Source organism: Fomitiporia mediterranea, assembly GCF_000271605.1.
Source record: "Fomitiporia mediterranea MF3/22 unplaced genomic scaffold FOMMEscaffold_6, whole genome shotgun sequence".
In the NCBI taxonomy this organism is placed as follows: Eukaryota; Fungi; Basidiomycota; class Agaricomycetes; order Hymenochaetales; family Hymenochaetaceae; genus Fomitiporia; species Fomitiporia mediterranea.
In genome coordinates, this window is record NW_006760391.1 from 2,052,604 (window position 1) to 2,074,296 (window position 21,693).

The 21,693-nt window shown below is 47.4% G+C and overlaps 8 protein-coding genes across 8 annotated transcripts; 4 read left to right on the forward strand and 4 right to left on the reverse strand.

Annotated features, from left to right (window-relative positions):
• Positions 1-122: 122 nt before the first annotated feature.
• On the forward strand, positions 123-4,277 carry FOMMEDRAFT_146715 (transcription factor; the record flags this gene model as incomplete). The annotated part of the gene is made up of 19 exons (XM_007266610.1): positions 123-137; positions 196-205; positions 300-369; positions 449-509; positions 675-995; positions 1,064-1,139; positions 1,197-1,351; positions 1,409-1,550; positions 1,620-1,956; positions 2,018-2,063; positions 2,120-2,238; positions 2,296-2,539; positions 2,594-2,688; positions 2,741-2,787; positions 2,851-3,119; positions 3,172-3,198; positions 3,252-3,414; positions 3,468-3,750; positions 3,815-4,277. 19 exons carry the CDS (start codon positions 123-125, stop codon positions 4,164-4,166), a joined length of 2,832 nt encoding a protein of 943 aa, XP_007266672.1. The 3' UTR covers positions 4,167-4,277.
• Positions 4,278-5,666: 1,389 nt separating this feature from the next.
• Positions 5,667-7,447, forward strand: FmMnP2s (manganese-dependent peroxidase). The gene is made up of 8 exons (XM_007266611.1): positions 5,667-5,888; positions 5,942-6,069; positions 6,122-6,198; positions 6,258-6,514; positions 6,572-6,889; positions 6,948-7,120; positions 7,181-7,245; positions 7,300-7,447. The coding sequence occupies exons 1-8, from the start codon at positions 5,828-5,830 to the stop codon at positions 7,310-7,312; spliced, it is 1,092 nt and encodes a 363-aa protein (XP_007266673.1). The 5' UTR covers positions 5,667-5,827; the 3' UTR covers positions 7,313-7,447.
• On the forward strand, positions 7,387-8,911 carry FOMMEDRAFT_134126 (P-loop containing nucleoside triphosphate hydrolase protein; the record flags this gene model as incomplete). The annotated part of the gene is made up of 6 exons (XM_007266612.1): positions 7,387-7,426; positions 7,770-7,880; positions 7,934-8,077; positions 8,133-8,426; positions 8,479-8,564; positions 8,630-8,911. 6 exons carry the CDS (start codon positions 7,387-7,389, stop codon positions 8,909-8,911), a joined length of 957 nt encoding a protein of 318 aa, XP_007266674.1.
• A 53-nt stretch (positions 8,912-8,964) lies between these two features.
• FOMMEDRAFT_123078 (uncharacterized protein) lies at positions 8,965-10,440 on the reverse strand. The gene is made up of 2 exons (XM_007266613.1): positions 9,990-10,440; positions 8,965-9,937 (listed from the first exon to the last, which is right to left on the reverse strand). The coding sequence occupies exons 1-2, from the start codon at positions 10,294-10,296 to the stop codon at positions 9,063-9,065; spliced, it is 1,182 nt and encodes a 393-aa protein (XP_007266675.1). The 5' UTR covers positions 10,297-10,440; the 3' UTR covers positions 8,965-9,062.
• Positions 10,441-12,447: 2,007 nt separating this feature from the next.
• Positions 12,448-15,080, reverse strand: FOMMEDRAFT_168067 (ABC1-domain-containing protein; the record flags this gene model as incomplete). Its single annotated transcript, XM_007266614.1, has 12 exons — positions 12,448-12,631; positions 12,709-12,845; positions 12,912-12,948; positions 13,001-13,220; positions 13,274-13,301; positions 13,365-13,592; positions 13,652-13,977; positions 14,064-14,347; positions 14,415-14,451; positions 14,505-14,630; positions 14,694-14,708; positions 14,765-15,080. The coding sequence occupies 12 exons, from the start codon at positions 15,078-15,080 to the stop codon at positions 12,478-12,480; spliced, it is 1,908 nt and encodes a 635-aa protein (XP_007266676.1). The 3' UTR covers positions 12,448-12,477.
• Positions 15,081-15,686: 606 nt separating this feature from the next.
• On the reverse strand, positions 15,687-16,831 carry FOMMEDRAFT_84958 (insert subdomain of RNA polymerase alpha subunit; the record flags this gene model as incomplete). Its single annotated transcript, XM_007266615.1, has 6 exons — positions 15,687-16,007; positions 16,061-16,140; positions 16,218-16,416; positions 16,471-16,592; positions 16,641-16,690; positions 16,749-16,831. The coding sequence occupies 6 exons, from the start codon at positions 16,829-16,831 to the stop codon at positions 15,687-15,689; spliced, it is 855 nt and encodes a 284-aa protein (XP_007266677.1).
• A 523-nt stretch (positions 16,832-17,354) lies between these two features.
• Positions 17,355-19,446, forward strand: FOMMEDRAFT_84895 (RabGAP/TBC; the record flags this gene model as incomplete). The annotated part of the gene is made up of 12 exons (XM_007266616.1): positions 17,355-17,652; positions 17,714-17,737; positions 17,785-17,881; positions 17,932-18,027; positions 18,077-18,224; positions 18,283-18,390; positions 18,441-18,553; positions 18,606-18,774; positions 18,839-19,077; positions 19,127-19,181; positions 19,240-19,307; positions 19,371-19,446. The coding sequence occupies 12 exons, from the start codon at positions 17,355-17,357 to the stop codon at positions 19,444-19,446; spliced, it is 1,491 nt and encodes a 496-aa protein (XP_007266678.1).
• A 302-nt stretch (positions 19,447-19,748) lies between these two features.
• FOMMEDRAFT_146719 (alcohol dehydrogenase) lies at positions 19,749-21,691 on the reverse strand (the record flags this gene model as incomplete). The annotated part of the gene is made up of 9 exons (XM_007266617.1): positions 19,749-20,211; positions 20,346-20,391; positions 20,469-20,535; positions 20,601-20,671; positions 20,750-20,929; positions 21,004-21,069; positions 21,145-21,419; positions 21,493-21,509; positions 21,560-21,691. The coding sequence occupies 9 exons, from the start codon at positions 21,689-21,691 to the stop codon at positions 20,043-20,045; spliced, it is 1,023 nt and encodes a 340-aa protein (XP_007266679.1). The 3' UTR covers positions 19,749-20,042.
• Between the last annotated feature and the right edge of the window lie 2 nt (positions 21,692-21,693).

Genomic DNA, 21,693 nt, shown 5'->3' on the forward strand with positions numbered 1-21,693 from the left:
CCAGCAGCGCACACGAGCTCAAATTCACAAAATTCTCTCAGACACCAAAACCTCTTCAAATAACTCCACCCCCTACTACTACTTGCTGCGCACCTAAGAATTGCCCAAGAAATCGATCCAAAATGTCTATGAAAGCTGTAAGGATGATTGCTATGAACTGAGAGAAAGATAGGCTTATGGACACGTTGCATTTAGATCGTCAAGTGTATGTCCTTCAATTTCTGTACCATGCCCAACGAATAATTTGGCTATCATTTTGATCTCTTCTCATTTCCTGGATATGAATATTTTCATCTCAGCCGTCATTTCTGGCGATTCTCTTGTTCTACGTGGACGCCCCGGCCCACAAGGTCAACCACCTAAGGAACGGTACGTATTATTTATTGTTTCTTGAATACTGTATGCATGTAAACCAATGGCTGTTTTATTCTTATGCTGACTCATGCAGCATATTGCATCTCGCCGATATCACTGCCCCGCGTCTCGGGACTCAGTCTCGTGAGGACGAGGTACGTGCTAATGCACTTGTGCTCTGCTTGTCTGCCACTGCTTTAACCAATCTCCCCCCTCTCTTGCTGCGGATTCTCTGTCATGCCTCGCTATAAATGCATACATCTATGAATAACGAACCTATAATCACACGCATTTATGCCATATTTCGTTGTGTGCAATAGCCGTGGGCTTTCGAGTCGCGTGAATTCCTTCGCTCGCTATGCGTCGGCAAGGAAGTCTCCTTCACATCAATACACTCGCTTCCACCTGGCACAGACGACATTCCGCGTGACCTTGGGAATGCCACGCTCGCTCCACCTGCGCCCCAAAATGGCCAGGCGCCCGGAGCTCCTATAGATATCGCTACAGAATTGCTCAAGTCTGGTTGGGCGAAGACGAAGGAGAGCAAACGCGAGCCGACAGAGGAAGACGACAAAAGGAAAGCCTTCGAGGAAGATGCTCGGGCTGGCGGGCGTGGGATTTGGAATCCACAAGGACCGAAGGTGCGTACAATCGAAATTCATTTGTTAAGTTAAAGTATGGATCACGTGACCGGAAAATGTCAAAGTAGACGAGAGAAGTGCATTATAATATGCCGCAGGATTCTCAGGCATTCCTACAGGAGTGGAAAGGGAAATCAATAGACGGTATGTTTTAGCAAAAACCCGCGCAAAGGCTGGATAATTTAATTTTGTGGATTCCAGCAATCGTTGAGTCGGTCCGGGATGGATCCACAGTGCGCTTACGGTTATTGATGCCTGATGGCGACCATCAATTTGTGAATGTCGCGCTTGCTGGAGTACGCTGTCCGCGGGTCTCTGGTAAGCAAGGCGAAGCGTCCGAGCAGTGGGGCGACGAGGTATGGATTTTTCGAATCTTTAGCGTGACGGGAATTTAAAACTTTGATATATCGCAGGCGAGGTTCTTTACCGAATCACGATTATTGCAAAGACCCGTTCGCGTACAATTGCTATCCCTGCCCGCCCCAACTGCAACACCATTCCAATCTACTGCTAATGGTACCCCGCCTCCATCTGCTAGCATATTCATCGGGAACGGTCCGTTGACTATCATTCACTTGAGCATTATCTTACCCACGTGCTGACACACTTGTCTTCCACCCACAGTCCTTCATCCTGCTGGAAATGTTGCTGAACATCTTGTCGCCAACGGCCTTGCACGAGTCGTAGACTGGCACGCAGGGATGCTCGCCGCGGGTGGTGGCATGGAACGACTCCGAGCAGCCGAAAGGTCGGCGAAGGAGAAGCGTTCATGTCTATATGCGTCTACTCCTGTTGCATCCGGCGCTGGCGCACGTATAAATGGTGCAGCAAGCACGAGCAGTTCTGTTCGCGATTTCGATGCACTTGTAGTGCGCGTATGGAGTGGTGACCAGGTATCGGTTGTACCAAAGGAGGGTGGAAAGGAGCGCAGATTACAGCTCAGTTCCACACGTGCGCCAAAGTAAGCTCGGTTGAAACCATCGGCTAATAAGAATCGAGACTGAGTATCTTACCTTTTGCAGGGCCACTGATCCGAAGCAGGCTTTCTATGCGGCGGAAGCTCGAGAAGTGAGTATACAACACATCGTCTCCAACATGAGGTTAATGTGAATGTTATTCTATAGTTCTTGCGTAAAAAACTCATCGGCAAAACTGTCAAAGTACACATCGATTTTATTAGGCCGAAAGAGGGTGAATTTGAAGAACGAGAATGCGTAACGATTCGGTATGGTGGAACTCAGGCGTATGTTTAATCAGTCTTCCCATATGATGCAACCTTCATAATAAACGTCTCCTGAAGGAACGTCGCCGAGCAGCTTATTGAAAAGGGTCTTGCGACTGCAGTACGTCATAGACGTGATGATGAGGACCGATCTTCCGATTACGACAAGCTCATGGCTGCGGAACAAGCGTGCGCCGCATTCTCTTGCCTTTTCTGCTTTGATTTTTACGAGCTTAACATGCTTAGTGCCGCCGAGGAGGGACGAGGGCTGCACTCTGGGAAGGAGCAGGCTCCGCCTAAAGCGCCCATGAATGTATCCGAGGTCCGTCCTTCTCTTCTGTTGTTAATTAGATTTGGTATTAAACTAAAATCTTAGTCGTCTGTTCGAGCAAATTCTCACCTTTCGGGCTACAAACGCTTAGGACGCATGCCAGCTGTTGTGGACTACGTTGCATCCGGATCGCGTTTCAAGTGGGTTATAATTGAAATAAGCCCCGTTCGTTTATGTCTGACCCGGCTATAGAATATTACTTCCGAAAGACAATCAGTCTATTACTCTCGTTCTTGGCGGTAAGTGAATTGACGCTGATTTAATCTTCGAAGAACTTTATCTTTGCATGTACTTTTCATTAGGAATACGTGCACCGCGAACGGCACGCAACGCTAACGAGAAGGGCGAGCCGTTCGGAGCAGAGGCTGCTGAGTTCGCAACACGTCGATACATGCAGCGCGATGTTGAGATTGAGATTGATACAGTCGATAAAAGTGGAGGATTCATCGGCGCGCTGTATCTCAACAAGACTGAAAACGCTGCAATTACCCTGATTCGCGAAGGCTTAGCGAGTGTCCATGGTTTCTCTGCCGATACCTTGCCTTGGGCTAAGCAACTCTACGATGCAGAGGTATGCTATTATCTCGTTAATCTTGGTTTCGTTTGATAGATTGTCATTTTAGGAGGAAGCCAAACAAAATAAAAGTGGTGTATGTATTGACCATGGCTGATTTTAGCATAGTTGCTGACGTGATCTCTGTAGCTGTGGAAAGATTACGATGCAGATGCCGAGGCTGCTGCTCAGGAGGAGGCAAGCAAATCCGAATATGTGCAAGCTCTGAAGACGGAATATCTGGACATCATTATTAGTGACGTTCGCACGAATAACGGATTAACGTTCTCAATACAAGTCCTCAATACAGAAGGTGCGCTTTCATCTCGTCAAGCTCACTCCGTCAATACTGACGAGGTCCTCTAGGTATTGCGGCACTAGAGAAACTCATGCAGGATTTCTCGTTACATCATCGAGCTGCACAAGGTCCCGCCAACTTCATTCCAAAAGGCGGTGACCTCGTCTCGGCAAAATTCTCTGACGGATCATGGTATCGTGCAAAAGTCAGACGGTCATCGCCGGTGAAGAAAGAGGCAGAAGTGACATTTATTGATTACGGGAACCAAAGCAATGTGCCGTTCAAGGATGTCCGTCCGTTAGATCCAAAATTCCGCTCGTTGCCCGGTCAAGCGCAAGATGCTCGTCTTAGGTTCGTTCCCCTCGATGGAAGCTCTGAGTATCACTCTTACTTGAATTTTTTCCTCTTAATATAGCTTCGTAAAACTTGTAGACCCAAATAGCGAGTACTATCAAGAAGCAGTGGACCGTTTCCGAAGTTTATGCGAGGGTCGCAAGTTAATAGCAAACGTTGACTTCAGAGAAGGTACCCTCTTACACCTTCGTCTTATCGACCCGAGCGATCCGAACGCGGCGAACGATTCGACTGCCTGCATAAATGCTGACCTCGTACGTGAAGGCCTTGCTTCGGTTGACCGGAAGGGGTGTAAATACCTTCCGGCGTATCCGTCAGTTCTGAAGAGACTGCATGATGCCGTTGCGGGAGCAAAGAAAGACCGGCTAGGGATGTTCGAGTTCGGAGACGTTGAGGAAGACGATGATGCGTGAACGTCGGGAATGGTGAAATTGGTGGTATGGATTAATTGCGTCGTTTGAGTCAGATTTTGCTGGTGATGTTACTTGCTGGACTGGTACTTGCTTAACAATGATACAGCGTCGAAAGGATAGCTTGAGCCTTCGGTATGGGCAACCACAAATGAGCCAAGTGGGTCGCACGTTCAAGTTGAATACGACAGGTAAGGGTTTTGCTCTTGTTTTTCTCTCCACGCACTTTGCCGGTTTCAGGAAACCTGTAAATATCAATGAGCGCAAGATTTCAGGCAAGTGAACAATGTCAGACTTTTTGCACACATTCGTTCTCACACAAACATACAATGTGTGATTTTTCTTCAATTGAAAACAAGAGGCCACCCTCGGCCATTACGAATACGCCCCAATGCCGTGCATCGAGTTTGAGCGTCAGGGCGTCTGCCCCTGCCCTCCTATACAAAAGCAACTCCATCAGGAAGGATGAGCTACTCGTAACACAAAGGTACGCGAACAGTGATGAAAAGTGGCCTATCGAGAGAGCCGTATTCGCTATGTGCGAACGAGAACTTCGACCCAATAGGTATATCTGAGGTAGGAGGAACGCGGTGCTATGTCTAGACGGTCCGCCTAGTGCGGTCGGCTTGGCGAAATCCGCGTCCATGGACGTTCCTTGAATTCGGGATGAGAACTATCCCGGACTCGACAGTGTTGAAGTGATCCTCTTGTCCAAAAATCCCGATGCCATAAAATTGGAGTGAGAGAGTATCAATGCGTGGGTAGTGGAAGGCGAAGTCTAGTAGAACTCGACATGAGGTCGGTCATTCCAGACCACATCTGTTCATGTAAGTCAGGTCAACTTAGAACAAGGGTGATTTATCTAAACAGAGCATCTGTGAGAGGTTTGCATACTCACGCGGCTGATATGGAAGTGAAAAGAAGATAGATTGACGCGTTTCTTAAGCGTTTGAATGGCCTGAAATAGAAAGTCCATCATCCAAAATTGGTTTAGGTCTGGCAACGTAAATCCTTGACCTTGAACTCGGTCTGCATAATTTGAGACCCAAACCCATGTTGCATCGTCCAAGGAACGCTGCAGTGACGCTAGCGTACTATTAGCTGTTGTTCGCAGTGCCTTGATCCAAACCATATGCATGGAAGCATGAAACACGGATTGATCCTGAAACGGTCATATACGAGGTTCCCTTTCTTCATGCTTGCATCTTGCGGTAGCGTATCAAGTTCTCACAGTTCTTCCGGTGCCATCTGCATCTGGATTCTTCGGTCCCATAGCCAAGCCCCAAAAGTCATACTGCACAACGTCCAGGCCACGACTGAAGCTCCCCTGGTCGATAGTTTCTCACAGATTGCGCTCCCGACAACAGTGGCATACAACCGCCCTGGCTCCGGAATTATGTGAGTGGGCATAAAAACTTGTGATGCATCTTGGCATGAGAAGTTCAGAAGCACATTGTTTCTGCCAAGGCTCCGAACTCGAGGCCGGCGTTGTAAACTGGCAGTTGATTTGCAGTCTCTAATTGTTTGATTCTATGGTTCGATGAGACCACTCTGTCAACACCGACTTCACAAACGTTCGATAAGAATGCAAGGGTTGCAAAAGGTATATAAAGAGCTACCAACTGGGACTGAAGAGACCAGGCGCACTCGTCTTACAATTCGAAATGGCCTTCAGCTACCTCTTGTCAGCTATCACGACCATTGCTGCACTGCAGTCAGCTAATGGTGAACGCAGCTTTTCTTTTACTCCGTCTGCCATTGCTCATGCTGTTGTCTAGCCGCTCTGACGAAACGTGTAACCTGTCCTGATGGCAATGTAGCCTCGGATGCTGCCTGCTGTTCACTCTTTGCTGTTCGCGACGACATTCAGCAGAGCCTATTCGACGGCGGCGAATGTGGAGAGGAGGTATGCTCGCACCTCCTTTCTCAGAATAACAGATTGTGATTGCTACTAATAGGTCCACGAATCTTTGCGTCTCACATTCCATGATGCTATTGGATTTTCTCCGAAGATGACCGCGTCAGGTAGCTTTGGGTACGTACATTGACATATTCACGATTTCTCGCTTGACTGAGCCATCCCGGGTCTAACAGTGGTGGAGGAGCGGACGGTTCGATTATTACGTTCGCCGATACCGAAACGGCATTCCATGCAAACAATGGTGTCGATGAGATTATTGAAGCGCAGCAACCATTCATTGCAAAGCACAATATGACTGCTGGTGATTTCATCCAGTTCGCTGGAGCCGTTGGCCTCAGTAACTGCCCTGGTGCACCACGCCTGGAGTTCTTGTTCGGACGCCCCCCAGCTGTAGCACCCTCTCCGGACCTTCTTGTCCCAGAACCTTTTGGTGAGCCCGGCGCTTAGACCAATCATTTGGGCCTCGATTGCTAATGCCTTTTACAAGACACTATCACCAGCATCCTCGCGCGCTTTGGCGACGCAGGTTTCAGCCCGGAAGAGGTCGTTGCCCTTCTTGCTTCCCACTCGGTCGCTGCAGCCGACCACGTTGACGAATCGATACCGGGCTCGCCATTCGATTCGACCCCATCTACCTTTGATACTCAGGTCTTTGTTGAGGTTCAATTACGCGGGACTCTCTTCCCCGGCACGGGTGGTAACCAAGGCGAAGTCCAATCACCCATAGGAGGAGAGATTCGCTTGCAATCTGACCACGACCTTGCCCGTGACTCACGAACAGCATGCATCTGGCAGTCCTTTGTCAGTGAGTATAGATTTAACTCTTAATTCTCGGTATGCACATGACATAACAATGCTCTTAGACAACCAGGCTAAGATGCAAACGGAGTTCAGGTCCGCGATGGCGAAGCTCGCTACTCTCGGCCAGGACACTTCGAAGCTGGTTGACTGCTCTGACGTCATCCCAGTTCCTCCACCATTCACTGGCGCCGCTGTCTTCCCTCCTAGCTTGACGAACGAGGACGTTGAGCAGGCGGTATGTACTCAGTTGAGGTCCATTAGAAAGTAGGTACTAAACAACTTTCTTCCTAAACAGTGCGCTACGTCAGCATTCCCAACATTGTCTACACTCCCTGGTGCAGCGACATCTATCTCCCCTGTGTAAGTTCATTATTCATCTGAGTATTAACTTCCGGCTCAACTGCTGCATTGTAGCCCTGCGTCTTGATGATACGTATAATGTCACCGATCAGGTCCACGAATCAGAATGGGCTCAATAGTAGTAGAAAATAATGCTCTTACATGTCTCTCTCTTTTGGGGATTTGGTACTGGATGAATTGAGTCAATGCTATTATTATTTGCAAAATCTGGTCTGAATTAGTGTGGAAGGCATAACGCTTCGTGGGAACGAATGAGGTCATAAACTTTGATCGTCGATCTTTGGGACAGAACAATTCAACAACCGCTCAAGTTTGGTCCTCTGCCCTGTACTCAAGTCTCAAGACGGCTCATGCTGATAGTAGCAAAGAATCGCCCAGTTTCCTTAGCATGTACATATTCAAGGCGATTTCTGCATCAAAGCTGCTTTTCTCGTCATGAGAACCCTTTAGTAGGCACCTGAAGCAACTGTTTGTTTGCGTCAACTGATGGTATGAAAGAAAGGGCCTCCCTCGTACCGGTGCAGCTCCTACTTTACCTCGACGTGGATTACCACCTAAACGAAGTATACCGAATGTGGGGAAAACAATCGTCGTAGCTAGTGGGAAAGGTGGTGTTGGAAAGAGCACTATTGCAGGTGTGTTTTGACGGTCTTATCTTCCGTTCGGACTTAGCGAATTTGGTACGTAGTCAACCTTGCTATGGCTTTGGCTCTGCAAGGCGAGAAAATTGGCCGTCGACTTCGAGTAGGCCTACTGGACTTGGATCTATTTGGACCGTCGACGCCGAAACTCATGGGCCTAGATGACTGTGATGAGCCAGAACTAACTTCATGTAAGTGCGAGTGCGTTTTGGCCTGTCTTCCGTCACTCAACTCAGCTCTACTTAGCCGGTGCACTCATCCCACTCAAGAACCATGGTATCCCATGCATGTCCATGGGATTTCTAGTTCCAAAGACCAAGGCGTCGGACACGTCTCTACCGACTCGGGATGATACACCTGTTGTTTGGCGAGGACTCATGGTACAAAAAGCGATTCAGCAACTGCTCTTTGATGTCGACTGGCGCGGTGGTGCAGGAAAAGGCGACCATGCTGGCCCAGGACTGGACGCATTGGTAGTCGATATGCCGCCCGGTACGGGTGACGTCCCGTTAACCGTTGGCCAGCTCGTCAACGTAGACGGTTTGCAAAAGTTCTAGCACGGATGTCTATCTTAAAGCTGACTCGTCTGCAGGCGCTCTCATTGTCTCCACTCCGCAAGATGTCTCTCTGTCCGACGTTCGGAAGGGTATCGCAATGTTCCGAAAAGTATCCATACCAGTAAGCGAGAACTTCTGGATTTGGCTTCAGCCACGGATGCGTGAATAGTAACTCTTTTTCGCTAGATATCGGGCCTAGTCCTGAATACTTCGTACTTTCTATGTCCTTCATGCGACACTCCTCATCATCTCTTCGGAAGCACCGACTCATTCCGCCGTGCAGCGGCTGAGCTCAATGTACCAGTTCTCGGGGAACTGCCGCTCGTCCCAGAAGTCAACAAAGGTGGGGATACGGGAGTCCCATTCATATTGACTTCAACGTCGAAAACACTGGATAAAGCAGAATCAGAATGGAATAATGGCATGCTTAATGCAGCAAGAAAAATCTGGGATTCCTTAACTCAATGATAATAATAATAATTCATATATCCTTTAACAAATAAATTACATTGTTCATCGTACAGCTGAAATTTCGGCATGCTGACGTTCTGTGTACCGCCTCCCGACACCAGCTTCACATCTCCCCAAAGATAGACGAAGGCGAACTACAACCGGAGAGTCATGCAGGGGGAAGAAAGACGCCCCATGTCACCAACGAAACTGCCCCCATAACCATGCTCCAACAGACCCACCAACGAGCGACCCGGTACGGTTTCCAACTAGCGACATGGTCGTCGATCCCCTGTTGTGACGAAGAACCAACGCTCGTCTTACAAAGGAACAGGCGCGCAGCTGTCCAATACGTGAAAGGCAGAGCACTAGCAAGGCGAAGTGCGATCTGCGTATGGGCCGCGGTGAGGAGAACGATGCTGAGGAACAGAGCGTGAATTGCATGAGGTGCAAGGGACAATCCGAGGAATGGATCTCGTTCACGTTGACAGGCGATTTGTTCCGACGCCTTGTCATGGATCGGTCCAGAGCGCAAGGACGTTGGCGATCGGCGAAAACATTCCACGAAGTTACAAATTCTTGGCAAAAGTGCAGCTCGGATGTATGAAACGGATCCATAGAACAGTAAAGCAAGTACAGGCATTGCAAGCAAAATATTCGGCGCCTGTTGAAGCGACCAATAACGCAAGAATCCAACATTCCAATACTCGGATTGTACGAACGAATAAATCAGTGGGAGTTTTTTGGTGCACCATGGTCGTCGTTCGCCAGACGGCACATTACAGAATAAGGTATAACCGTTATACTGATGCCAGAGGAAAGGAACTAAAGGCGGTATAGAAAGAACTAAACACCGCAAGATCCTATAGCCAGTCGTCCCCGAGAAGGTATCACGACGTAGAGTAGAGCTGTGGAGGATGGGCTCAATTAATACACCCCAGACGATATAGCCTACGAGAATCGTCCCGTTCGATCTAAAGAAACCTGCGAGCATAAAGGAGAGTGACGCAAGGCTAAATTGTCCCTTTGAACAATAATACATTCCTTTGATCAGTTAGCTTGACTTCATTGGCGATCCGGCGGGATTCATTCGCACCTTTGTATGAAAGGAAGGTAAAGAAAGGCTCTGCATAACTCGCATATCGAAGGGTCGCCGGACTCGATGAAAGGAGTGAAAGAAGAGATACCAGCAACGCTATGTGCGGACTCTGAAAATGATGCATCGTGAGGTCATAAAGGGTATGGACCGCAAACACGGCTGTCCCGGTCGACACGAGTGCTCCGCCAAGTAAAGCCCCTCCTAGTCTATATGCCATGGGAATCTTTGCAAGTCCCAAAAGCTTTTCGAGAAAGCATAAAATAAATGGGACCCCAGGAAAGAATGCGAATTCGTATTCGTACATATATCCATTCCGCGCAATGTGTGCATAGTGGAAGACGTCCCAGCGCAGGAAAGATGTGAACCAGTTAGGTTCAAGAACAAGTGACGCGGACGAGTCGAATGATGGTAGTCGAGAGCAGATGAATAACAGAACGGTGATTGAGAGATGATAGAGGAGAGTGAGACGTGTGAGCAGGGCTTTATGAGTTTTCATCGTAAAGGCTCATGCAAGGTACGGTCTCGTCGATCATCGACCAAACAGAAAAGTTCAGTGGCCCGTTTTGGCAATCGTGATACAACTCTCGAAAAGACCCGAATCGCTTCAGCTACTGCGAGTTCAAACGGACGAAGACGTGTTGATGTCTAAGTAGTCTAGAAGATTTTATACCTATACGATACATTCGATCATGCGATTTCTGGGTAAGCACCACGGAAACTTCATCGTTTAATCATTTTCGTCTTCTTCCACTCGCGCGCCGTGGACCGTGGTTCAACTGTGAGTTTTGCAAAACGGAGGTGTTGTACATAATAATGTATTCTAATATTTATCGGTATTCAGGCAGTAAAAAAGTCATTCCAATACCCATGACGATGACTCTTTAGGCCGTTTTTATATCTTGCACTTGAATGGGAAACGCACCATCGATTAGTCTCCTTAATGCAGACTCTTCAAGTGCATGTAGAAAAGTCTCGTAGGGAGCAATTCTCTACAACGTTTCCCCAGTACACTAGAGGCATCCGTGTCAAAACCAGGATGTAATGCTATCCCCCAAGACTGAAGCGGGTAATTGTGTCTGAGTTGCTCTGGAACAGATACGACCAAACTCAATCGTGGAATATGACATAGACCATTAATATTCCTGGCATGGTGGTCCATGAAAGGCATCATTCGATTTGGGACAGAACACCAGCAGTTTAAAATCAAATTCCAATCGTTTAGGATATGCACAAGTGTCTTTCGCTTTGCTGCTGAATCTACTTGCACAGACCTCCAGGCTACAATCTGGGACCTGACTGTGCTGGGTTATCAATTTCAAGCCATACAACTATGGAGCCCATCTTAACGTCTAGAGAGGTGCTTCCTTTGAAACACAATGTACAGAGGGAAATATCTCCATGCAGATTGGATGCACTGGTTTAGGCACTTTTGCCATACATACCTCCAAGTTGCATCCATCAGCATGTCGATTATTCCTGCCATGTACTACTTTCTCTAACTATGGTCAATTTACAGGCTTTTGCTGCCCAATTCACCATTTATATGGCTACTGCAACATTAACGGAACTCACCACTCTTGCCGGCCTCTAGAACTATTTGGACCCATTGCCTGTCTGTTGGACAGCAAATTTCCGAAACAGTACTCTGCCCATAGGAGATTGAGCATTGCGGAAAGCGATATAACCGTTGGTTGCACTGGTTCTAACAGAAAGTAGTGACAACGGAAGGAGTAGAAGTAGACGTGTAAGGTCCCCCTTTGCTTGTTGTCCTTGAGACGACAGTGTGATTGGGGAGGGGGCGCGGCAGTATCTGTGTATGAGTGACTCGACCAATATTTTCCAGATTATATAGCCTACGAGATTCATGCTTGCTGACCCGAAGTATTTGTGTAGGTCAACTAACAGAAGCACGTTTCGTCTCTCTGAACAAAGAAACACGATTTTGACAAGATAGATTTCTTTTCTTTACTCCTCTTTCAAAGGAGCCCTGCATAGTTTTATAACGTGAAGTGATACAAAGCCTTTGAGAGAGAAGAAAGCCATGACTTTAACTTCACGTCAAAACACTGCCTGACACAATGAAAGGAGGTGTAAACAAGGAACAGAGCAAAGATTAGTGTATCATTTGGAAATAATGCATCCAAGGGTCGAGAACGAGTTTGTAAAAGCAGGATAGCAAACACAGCCGCGGCGGTCGTTGTAATGTAAGTGTTTGTAAACATAAAACATAACCTTTGAAGGCGATATGTTTATACAGGAAGATTATTTCAGAGTAAGAGTGAAGTGAACCAAGTAAAGATTCAAGGATGAGAGCTGCGGACGAGTGAAATGACGGGTTTTTATGAGTTTCCATCACGATGGCCCAGACTTGCAACTCAAAGCAAGTCTGATTCCTGGAGTCATCTCAGATCTTTTCAGCTATCGTAACATCAGACTGACGAGAGGAAAATTAATCTCTAAGTCATTAATTATCGATAATTCTATGCTATACTACATTCAACCCCGCAGCTGCTAAATGAGCACCACGGAAACCCTTTCGACATAGTCCACGTATCCATGCCTTCGTTTTCTTCACCCATGCTTCTGTATCAAGGGCGAGTTCTACCAGGCGGAGGCTTTGTTTTTGTTTTTGATAATACCTAAAACGAATGAGAATATCATGAATTAATTAAAGTGTGATTTTTTTAGAGGAAGTTAAAGAATGATGGAAACGTACCACCATTGACCGAAATACGTCCCCACCATGCTCCATGATAATGACCCTCTAACTCTTATTGAGTCGTATAGTGTTCGTTTACAGTCTTCGTAGACGGCGAGGTTACAGAATTGCGCGGTGATCAAGAAAATACGTATCTATATGCAGACATTGTTAGAAGCTAGAAAGTATGTACGATGCATCAGAAGAAACAAAATCCCTACACTCGAATGGGTCGTCGCCAGCGATCGGTCTAAACTTCTATACGGACATCAACCTCATCTTTCTCCAAGTATAACCACACAAAACGCACCTAACCAAGTCATTCAACTTCAGCAACATCAACAGACGTCGAGGCATACGACGAAGAAGATCAAAGACAGAGATAAGGAGCCCTTCTTTCATAATGACAGCATTCCGTATCGCTTCCATCTCTTCTTCGGACTGGGGCATCAGGTCGACCATGCTGGAAGGTCGTTTCTTTCCTGGAGCATATTCTTCGGAGTCCCATGATCCTCCGAGACCGGCACGACCTAGCAAACCAATTATTTCTGGAATTATTTTATGAAACGCAGATTTTACATACCTGTAATAGCGGTCTCAAACACAGGATACTAATGTGGCAAGGTAGTCACTCAGAATGACTTAACGAGTGCATGGTCAACGATCATGCTTACCAAGTCTTCTCCGATGTTACCAACAAGCATAGCATACTTTCTCCGCTCGGCACTCGTTTGCGGTGAAGATGATGCAATAAGAGACAACCAAAATTTACTGTAATTTATTCGAAGAGCGCGGTCGATGTCGAAGTAGAGGCCATGGTCGAGAAGAACGACTTCGAAATTATATGGAGATTTTGATATTTTTGGCGCTGGTCGGACGAGCAAATTACCCAGATGTGGGTCCTGAGACACAGTAAGTCAGCGTCGGCGAACGTCACAATCAGATGAAGATAACTACATACAGCGTGGAACCAGCCATTCAGATGAACCATCCGGCAGAATATTCGCTGCACCTCAAGCGCTACCGAGTTCCTGTCAATGTTGTGTTCTGCCAGGTATTCCAGGTCATCAACCCGACCACCGTCTATAAACTCCATGACAAGTACACGCTTCGTCGCAGACAAGACTTGAGGAATGTATAATGACGTGCGAACGCCTTCGAAATCCCGTTCAGCTCGTCTTGCATTTGCAGCTTCGTTCACGAAGTCCATTTCTTTTGGTAAGTTTTCGCGCATCTCTTCGCCGAGCCAGGTGAATTCGAACTCCGGGAACCAGCGCTTTATCCAGCCTGAAATGAACCGGATGAGACCATGTCACCTGAGAGAACCTGACGAAAAGAAACGAGACACGAGATATAATGAATGAAAGACATACGAAGCGACACTTCCACAGTCTTCATATCTACATCACAGAATTCAATCAGGTGCGGGTGCTGCACCTTGATCGCAACCCGTCGTCCGGACTGTCTATCTCTCGCAACGTGCACTTGAGCAAGACTCGCTACGCCGAGTGGTGTTGGATTGAATTCATCGAAGAGCTCTTCTATAGGAGAACCTAAGTCTGCGAGGAAGAGGTCTTGGAGATCTTCGTATGGCGTTGGATAGCACCTGTCTTGTAGAGGTCGCATGGTACTCGTCCACTCTCTCGGAAGCATCACTCTAGAAGGGAAAGAAGTTATGGGATTTGTGACTTATTCTAGGAGGGAAAGCGGGAAAGGTGGCTTACAGAGATGACATGTGTTGCCCGAGCTTGATAAATATCCCTGTGCAAGGTGCTAATAAGACATGTGGAGGGATGACATATAATAGTACTTACCACCGTTCGCAAGAAGTGCTCCTAGAACACGAATTGCACTTCGAGTATGACAGTCCGAGTACGCCTGCAACTTCGCTTGGTCATCCTCGTACGACTTCGCGAACGTCCATTTGTAGTCAATTGCCCCTACACGAGCGAGAATAATCAGTTGCTCGACCACAAGACACTATAACTTGAGCTATTGTATACCTAGAACAACTGCACCTGTGCAATTCGTCAGTTACGAATCACAATACACCAGCATGCACGACAGAACGTACGGGCAACTCGCGAACATCGAACGGCCGCCAAACACGAATGCCGGAACGACTCATTAGTCTTATACGCAACATAAAATCCTCCTCCTACAGCCAAGAGCGTTCCAGAGTAAAGTAAGAGCTCTGAACGAGGACGCCGTTGAAAGGGGCTTGGGTTCGCCTTTGAAGCAGTATGTCGTACATTAGTAGCCGGTCGTATCCAAGGTCGAGAAATATTTTGACTGCGAGCAAGACGGTGACAAGATGGACTAAATACGGGGCATGCATGACGAAAGGGTACGCCGACTGCGCCCCGAAGAGGGCCGACGGAGAAAAGCATAGAACATAGAAAAGCTGGCAGAGTAGTTACTGAGCACACTCCGCATCGCGTGAGGTCATTCGTTGCAGGATATTTTTGAATGATCGACGCGTGCACTCGTCATCAACTGAATTTATAATTCAATTCAATCTTTCCGAAATCAATGCACAGTGAAGGTTGGAGAAGAGGTGATATATTACACAAAAAGCAGAACTGTAATAAAATCAGGAAGAGGAACACAAAGTATATCATACATTCCACCCATTGGCAGTACGATTTGGACTCGCTCCCCAGGCGGGTGAAGCACCTCCCCAGCCTTGGTTCGACCCGCCGCCTGTCCCACTTCCCCACCCGCCTCCAGCAGGAGAAGCGCCGCCCCAACCTCCCGAACCTCCGCCCGCTCCTGACCACGACGGCGCACCATTTCTTGGACTCGATCCTCCCCAGCCAGTATTACCGTTAGCGCCCGCAGCTGCACCCTCCGCACGAGCATTTGCTAGAGCCATATTCCATCCACCACCAGCCGATGGATCGTGCCCGTTCACTTGTGGTAATCCTCCGCCATCCAGTCCTCGGCCGTCGGTTGACTTGATAGCAATGATGAGATGGGCTAGTTTCTGTTGTAGCTCAGTAATGCCCTATGAAGCCGTTAATTTTATTATCCACGTATGCCCTTAAATAATCTGGACTTACTCTTAAGACAACTTCCTGCGGTGTCAAACTACCGACAGTCTCAACATCAAAGTAAAACTTTTCCGGTTTTGCATTATAGTCAAACGACTCGTCTTCTCGTGGAGGTTCCTCCTCTCTGGCATTCTCGCTCAAAGGCCATTCGGCCTTCTCGTCCTCTTCAAACCAGTACGAGGTATGTCGTAACTTGTTGTATGGATCATACTCAAACGCAACTGCTGAACAGGGTGACCATTTGGCGTGTTCCTTCGCAATTCCCTGCAGAGCATGAAGGTTAAATAACTGAATCCTCACATGACAAGAGCACAAACCTTTTTCGCAATACACCTAGCTTTGATTTGTTGTCCTGGTCGCATTTTACATATTAATACTGGATGCACGCCTGGTTCACCTGTTCCAAGATCACCGAGTTAGCTAGGCGCGTCAAATAACGGAGCAGAAGTAGCCTTGGGTCTCTGTGATACGAACCTTGTCCGACAGGGCAACCAAATTTCTCTGGTCGTTTATTGATTTCCTCTCCGCCCTCTCCATCGTTGAGCAAAGTATAATTGACTGGAATGACATCCAAGTGATTACTCGTGACATCGAGGTTTCCATCCTCTCCGCATGTCACGTCCAGCATTAGCGATACTGTACAAAAGTCGCAGTGGACCTCGCATGTACAATCCTAAAAACAATTAGCTTACAGATTGGAGAATGAAAGGCAGCGTGCAAAACTTACTCTGTTGTAGCGTATTGCTTCTTCGCAGTTCGTACTGATTAATGGTACCATTCCGAGTCGATGGGCGATGAATTCGTCGGGTAAGACAGATGTGTTCATCTCGAGCTCAACAATGTCGATGGCTGCAGTAGTCAGGATCAGAGAATACAGCAAGTACGCTTAGCACACACCAAGAGTGGGTACATCGGCCATCATAACACGTCGTATAGAATTGGCAAATCTAGTTTAGAGGACATAAGCTACAATGGAAGGCAAGCCACAGTACGAATGTTACGCACGAAAGATCGACGTTTTCGAGTACGAAATTGACCCTATCTTTCTTGTTCTCTCTAATACGCACTGTAGGTTCTGGGAGTGCCATTTTTGAATGATGTTTTGAGTGTAAGCCAGTTGCTGAACACAAGGTGACAAGGAAGTGAGCAATTGACGAGTTGCGGATAACGTGACGCAATATGATTACATACGCGACGCGACGACGGCGCGAGGATTCATTTGGCAGTCGTGGTCTAGCACTGGCTCATATTTCCGCACTTTGCTCTCTGCCGTATAGAGTTTCCACCGCGCAGTCTTACAGACATTGCACTTGCCTCTGATGCCAAAGGCTCTCTCTCTCCACAATGTTCTCACCAACTCGGAAGCGCTCTGAGTCCACCTCTGGTGTAGTCGACCTCGACATGTCCACAGACGCTCCCTCTGGTCCCACCGTCTCCCTGGACGAGCTATTGTCTCCTACAACAAAGGAGGGAGATGACGACAAACGCGAGTCTGTTGTGGACTCTGGCATTGACGTCGACGTGGACGACGAGCGATTCTCTAATATCCCGCTCAGCGGAGCTTCCACGCTTAACGGAACCCATGAGTCGCGTGGGTCACTAGCTTCCGTCATGTTAGATCGTCGGAGCACGATTTCGCTTGGCAGACCAGGGTCCAAGGCCACAGGTTCAAAGATCTCACGACACAAGAAATCTGCCTCTAGCTATGCTGCTGGTAGTGCTTTACGAGGTTCCGTGGGCAATTTACCGTTTCTGTTGCAGCGGCTCGATTTTCAGAAGTCGCAGGACAAAGCAAATCATCGAGACAGTTCGGATGGTCAACAGCGTCTACAAGAGGAGTTCAACAAGCTGCAAAATGGGCACCAAACCACCTGCGAGGAGGACGAAGCCGACGATGACATTGATTGGGGTGCGGGTTCTGGAGTATATTTTTAGACCGTATTACAGATTATTAAGATTTATTTTGTCAGATTTCTGGGGTAATGTCATAGCAGGTAAGCACATAAAATATCTTCTCGTTGTATCCGTCTCATTGGCACAGACTATCGGCAGTTCGCTACGGATCACCCGGAGAAGCTTGCGAAGGCAATCGAACAAGGTGTTCCGAAATCACTCCGAGGGATGGTTTGGCAGCTCATGTCAGTTCTTGTCTTCTTCGAACGTAAAATGCATATTAACGTTCAGTTAGGTCGGCATCCAAGGATGCAGAGCTTGAGGCGACCTACCTTCGGCTCCTCAAGGAGACCAGTCCCCATGAGAAGGCCATCCTACGGGATCTAGGAAGGTTAGCTTACACAATGACTAATTATGTTCGCTAGCTCACAATAGCGTAGGACGTTCCCTCATCATGACTACTTTACTGATGGACATGGTATCGGACAAGAGAACCTGTTCAATGTGTTGAAAGCGTACTCTCTGTATGACCCAGAAGTAGGGTACTGTCAAGGACTACCTTTCGTTGTTGCTATCTTGTTACTCAATGTGAGTGATGAAATATTCTCCCAAATGTGAGCAATAGTAGGCTGATCACTGGACTTAGATGCCGGACGAAGAAGCGTTTTGTTTACTTGTCCGACTGATGCACTCATACGGCCTACGAAGCCACTTCCTGCCCGAAATGCCTGGCCTTCAATTACGGATGTACCAAGTAAGCGTCTGTAGTTTAAGTCCGTTCAACACTGTTACTCACCAGTTCAGTTTGACCGCCTTGTGGAGGAGCTACTCCCCGTTTTGCATGTACATTTTCTACGACAAGGGATCAAATCGAGCATGTACTGCTCCCAGTGGTTCTTGACACTCTTCAGTTATCGGTAAGATGGTATCCCCACAGAATTACTTTTCATCTGCTGATACTCGAAGTAGTTTCCCTCTGGAGATTGTCTTTCGAATATATGACAACATTCTTGCTTCTGGGATCGAAGCCGTGTTTGGATTCAGCGTCGTCCTTCTACAGAAGAGCGAGGAGGCCCTATTAAAGCTGAAATTCGATGAAATTCTAACATTCTTAAAGAATCGCCTGTTTGAATTTTACGTGGTCAGTGACCCTTTTTGCATTTTCACCAATATATTCTGTTTGCTAATAGAGATTTTTTTAGAATGCAAACGCACCTTCATCCGGTGGCGCTGACACTTCAACCACCAGCAGCTTGAACGACGGTGGTTCATCAAGTTATCTTGTGGACAAGTTTGTCATGGATGCGTTGCAACTGAAAATTACGCCGTTCATGCTTGATGCGTATGCTCATGAATATGATGAGACCGTTCGTACGCGTGAGGCGCATATGATCGAGATGGATACCATTAGAAATGCGAATAGACAGCTCACAGCGCAAGTGTAAGGTTGTCTGTTCAGTTTACGGAACGGTTTTCTTATTCTTTCATAGGAAGACGCTGGAAACGTCGTTGGCACAGCTCAATACGGAGCATTGTGACCTGGTGGTAAGCATTCGAGAAAATTCAGCGAGCTTTGCAGTGTACGCTGACTGTCTCGTTATAGAAGGAACTTGTGATGATGAGAATAAGAAGCGAAGAGATGGAGAACGAGCTCGTCCGATATAAACTTCTGTGAGTAATATTAACAACCTATAATTATTTTTTGAGCTAGTTCTGATATCTATTTTCGTGTAGGTATGCGGAGGCTATGCACCAGAACGAGGATGCAATGTCTTCACACCGTCTTTCGACGTTCTCCGCACCAAAATGAAATGTCCTGGCCATGACGATATCCCTTCCCTTGCAATGCTGTATATCTCATCTCAACTCGCTTTCGATATTCTTGGACTACTCCCATCTTACTTTTCTTTTCTCTTGACGCTCTTGCGATCTTCAACGACGCATACCATGCTTAATCAGCCATACCTCCATCCACCGTCATCGACATAGCAGTTAGCATAGAGTACAACAACAGACAACACCTCCGTTCATACCTCCTTCCACGGACTTTCTCTGTTTAATTTTTGATATCTTGTTTCATAGTATATACCATTGCATGCATGTGGAGTTCGTCAGAGTGACGTTTGTGTGAATACAGACTGTAGACCCGAGAGATACTCGAGGAAATGTAAGCGTAAAGGTCGACACGGTAGGGAACGTAAAACCCCTTGAATAACTCTGTTCTCCATTATATACACCCTACCACCAAAAAAAAAGGAAACGAAGGATAAGTAGAAATCAAGACATACTACATACAGCACAACGTATACAGCATATACAACGCGAGAACGTCACTGCCAAGGAGGGCTTTTACAGGTAACAACTACACATACAACCATCCAACCAGGTATATGTTGCCCATATTGTTCATAGTTTGGCACAAGCACGAGCGACGCTACCGTCGTCCTCCCTAACACGGACGATAGCCTTCCCCCACGTCTTGCGTTCCTCGATGGCTCGGAGCCCCGCTGCGAGGTTCGTTAGGTCGTAGATCTCGGAGTAGACGACGGGTTTTACGCGGCCTGATTCGAATAGACTGATTTTCCCACCAAAAAGAGGTGTGTTCATGAGAGAGAGGAGGGGGAGGGGGTTCCGAGAAGGGAGAAGGGAAAAGAAAATTTTATTAGAAAGACGAAGAGCATTTGTTGGAATAGGGAGAGACTGGCGTACGAGATGAGTTCCCTCCATACGACGGGTACGCGTGCTGGTTCGAATTCTTATATAAAAGCGAAGCGAAGATGTTAGTAAGGGATGGAGGTAGGAAGAGATGGGTTGAGATAAGATGAGACGTACTTGAGTATGCGCCCCAGTGGATGCCTGTGACGGCTATGTTTTTAAGTAGGACTAGATTCATGGGAAGCTACATATCGAGTAATCAGCCATCCCACTATAATAATGATAATAACGGGAAGAGATGTTACTAACCTTCTCGATCTGTCCACCGGCGAAGCCCACTACGATAGCTCTTCCCTTCCATGCGATACATTTGAGGCAATCTGGACATCCGCATCAAGTAGTTCAGTTAGTTGGCCAGCCACGATGGATGATCGAATATCTGGAGGCTACGAACGCACCTCTGATTCGTCCCACAGGATCATAAATAACGTCCACGCCCTTTCCTTTCGTGATCGACATCACTTCTTTCTGCCAGTTCGGAGAAGTATAGTCGACAGCGAAGTCCGCGCCTCCGTATTTCTTGCATACATCCATCTTCGCGGGAGAACCTACGGCGGCTATAACATTCGCGCCGAGTGCTTCGAGCGAAGAGCAAAAAGGAAATGTGAGACCTATGTTCAGCTAAGATAGAAACGTCAAGATAAACGATTACCTTTTGCTAACTGTACCGCTGCAAGCCCGACTCCACCGGCTGCAGCCGTCACAAGCACCCATTCACCTAAATGATATCATGACATAATAATTAGCCAAAACGACGAGCGAGACAAATCACGTATCTAAAGCGACAGCATACCTGGTTTGAGCTCAGCTCTACCAACGAGAGCTTCGTAACTTGTTGGCCAAGTGATGTGCAAGCCAGCGCCTTGATCGTACGTCATAGCCTTTGGTAAGGGAACCAGATGCTGCCAGTCCGCAGCAACACGATCAGCATATGCGCCCTGGGCGACGCCGAACACTCTGTCTCCCGGCTTGAAGGGGCATCCTTTGGGAATTGGGAAGTCGGATGCTATTTTCCCCGCAAACTCGCTGCCTAAGACGAAGGGGAAGGGGGGTTGATTTTGATATTTTCTTGAATAGAAAGAAAGAGATATTTCTTGATTAATCAAAGGTAAATCTTTGGAAATGGCGGGTAAGGGTATACCCTTGAGCTTGTAGAATCTAAGAGGAATGAGCGCTAGAGTTTAGTGTGTATGACGCCGGTAACGTACATCGAAGAAGTTAAGGCCGGCACTATAGACTTCTACGATAACTTCATTCCCTGTAGGCCGAGGCTCCGGCGCATCGGAGGAGAGATGAATCTGAGACGGATGAGCGTATGCATTGATGACAAAAGCACGCATTT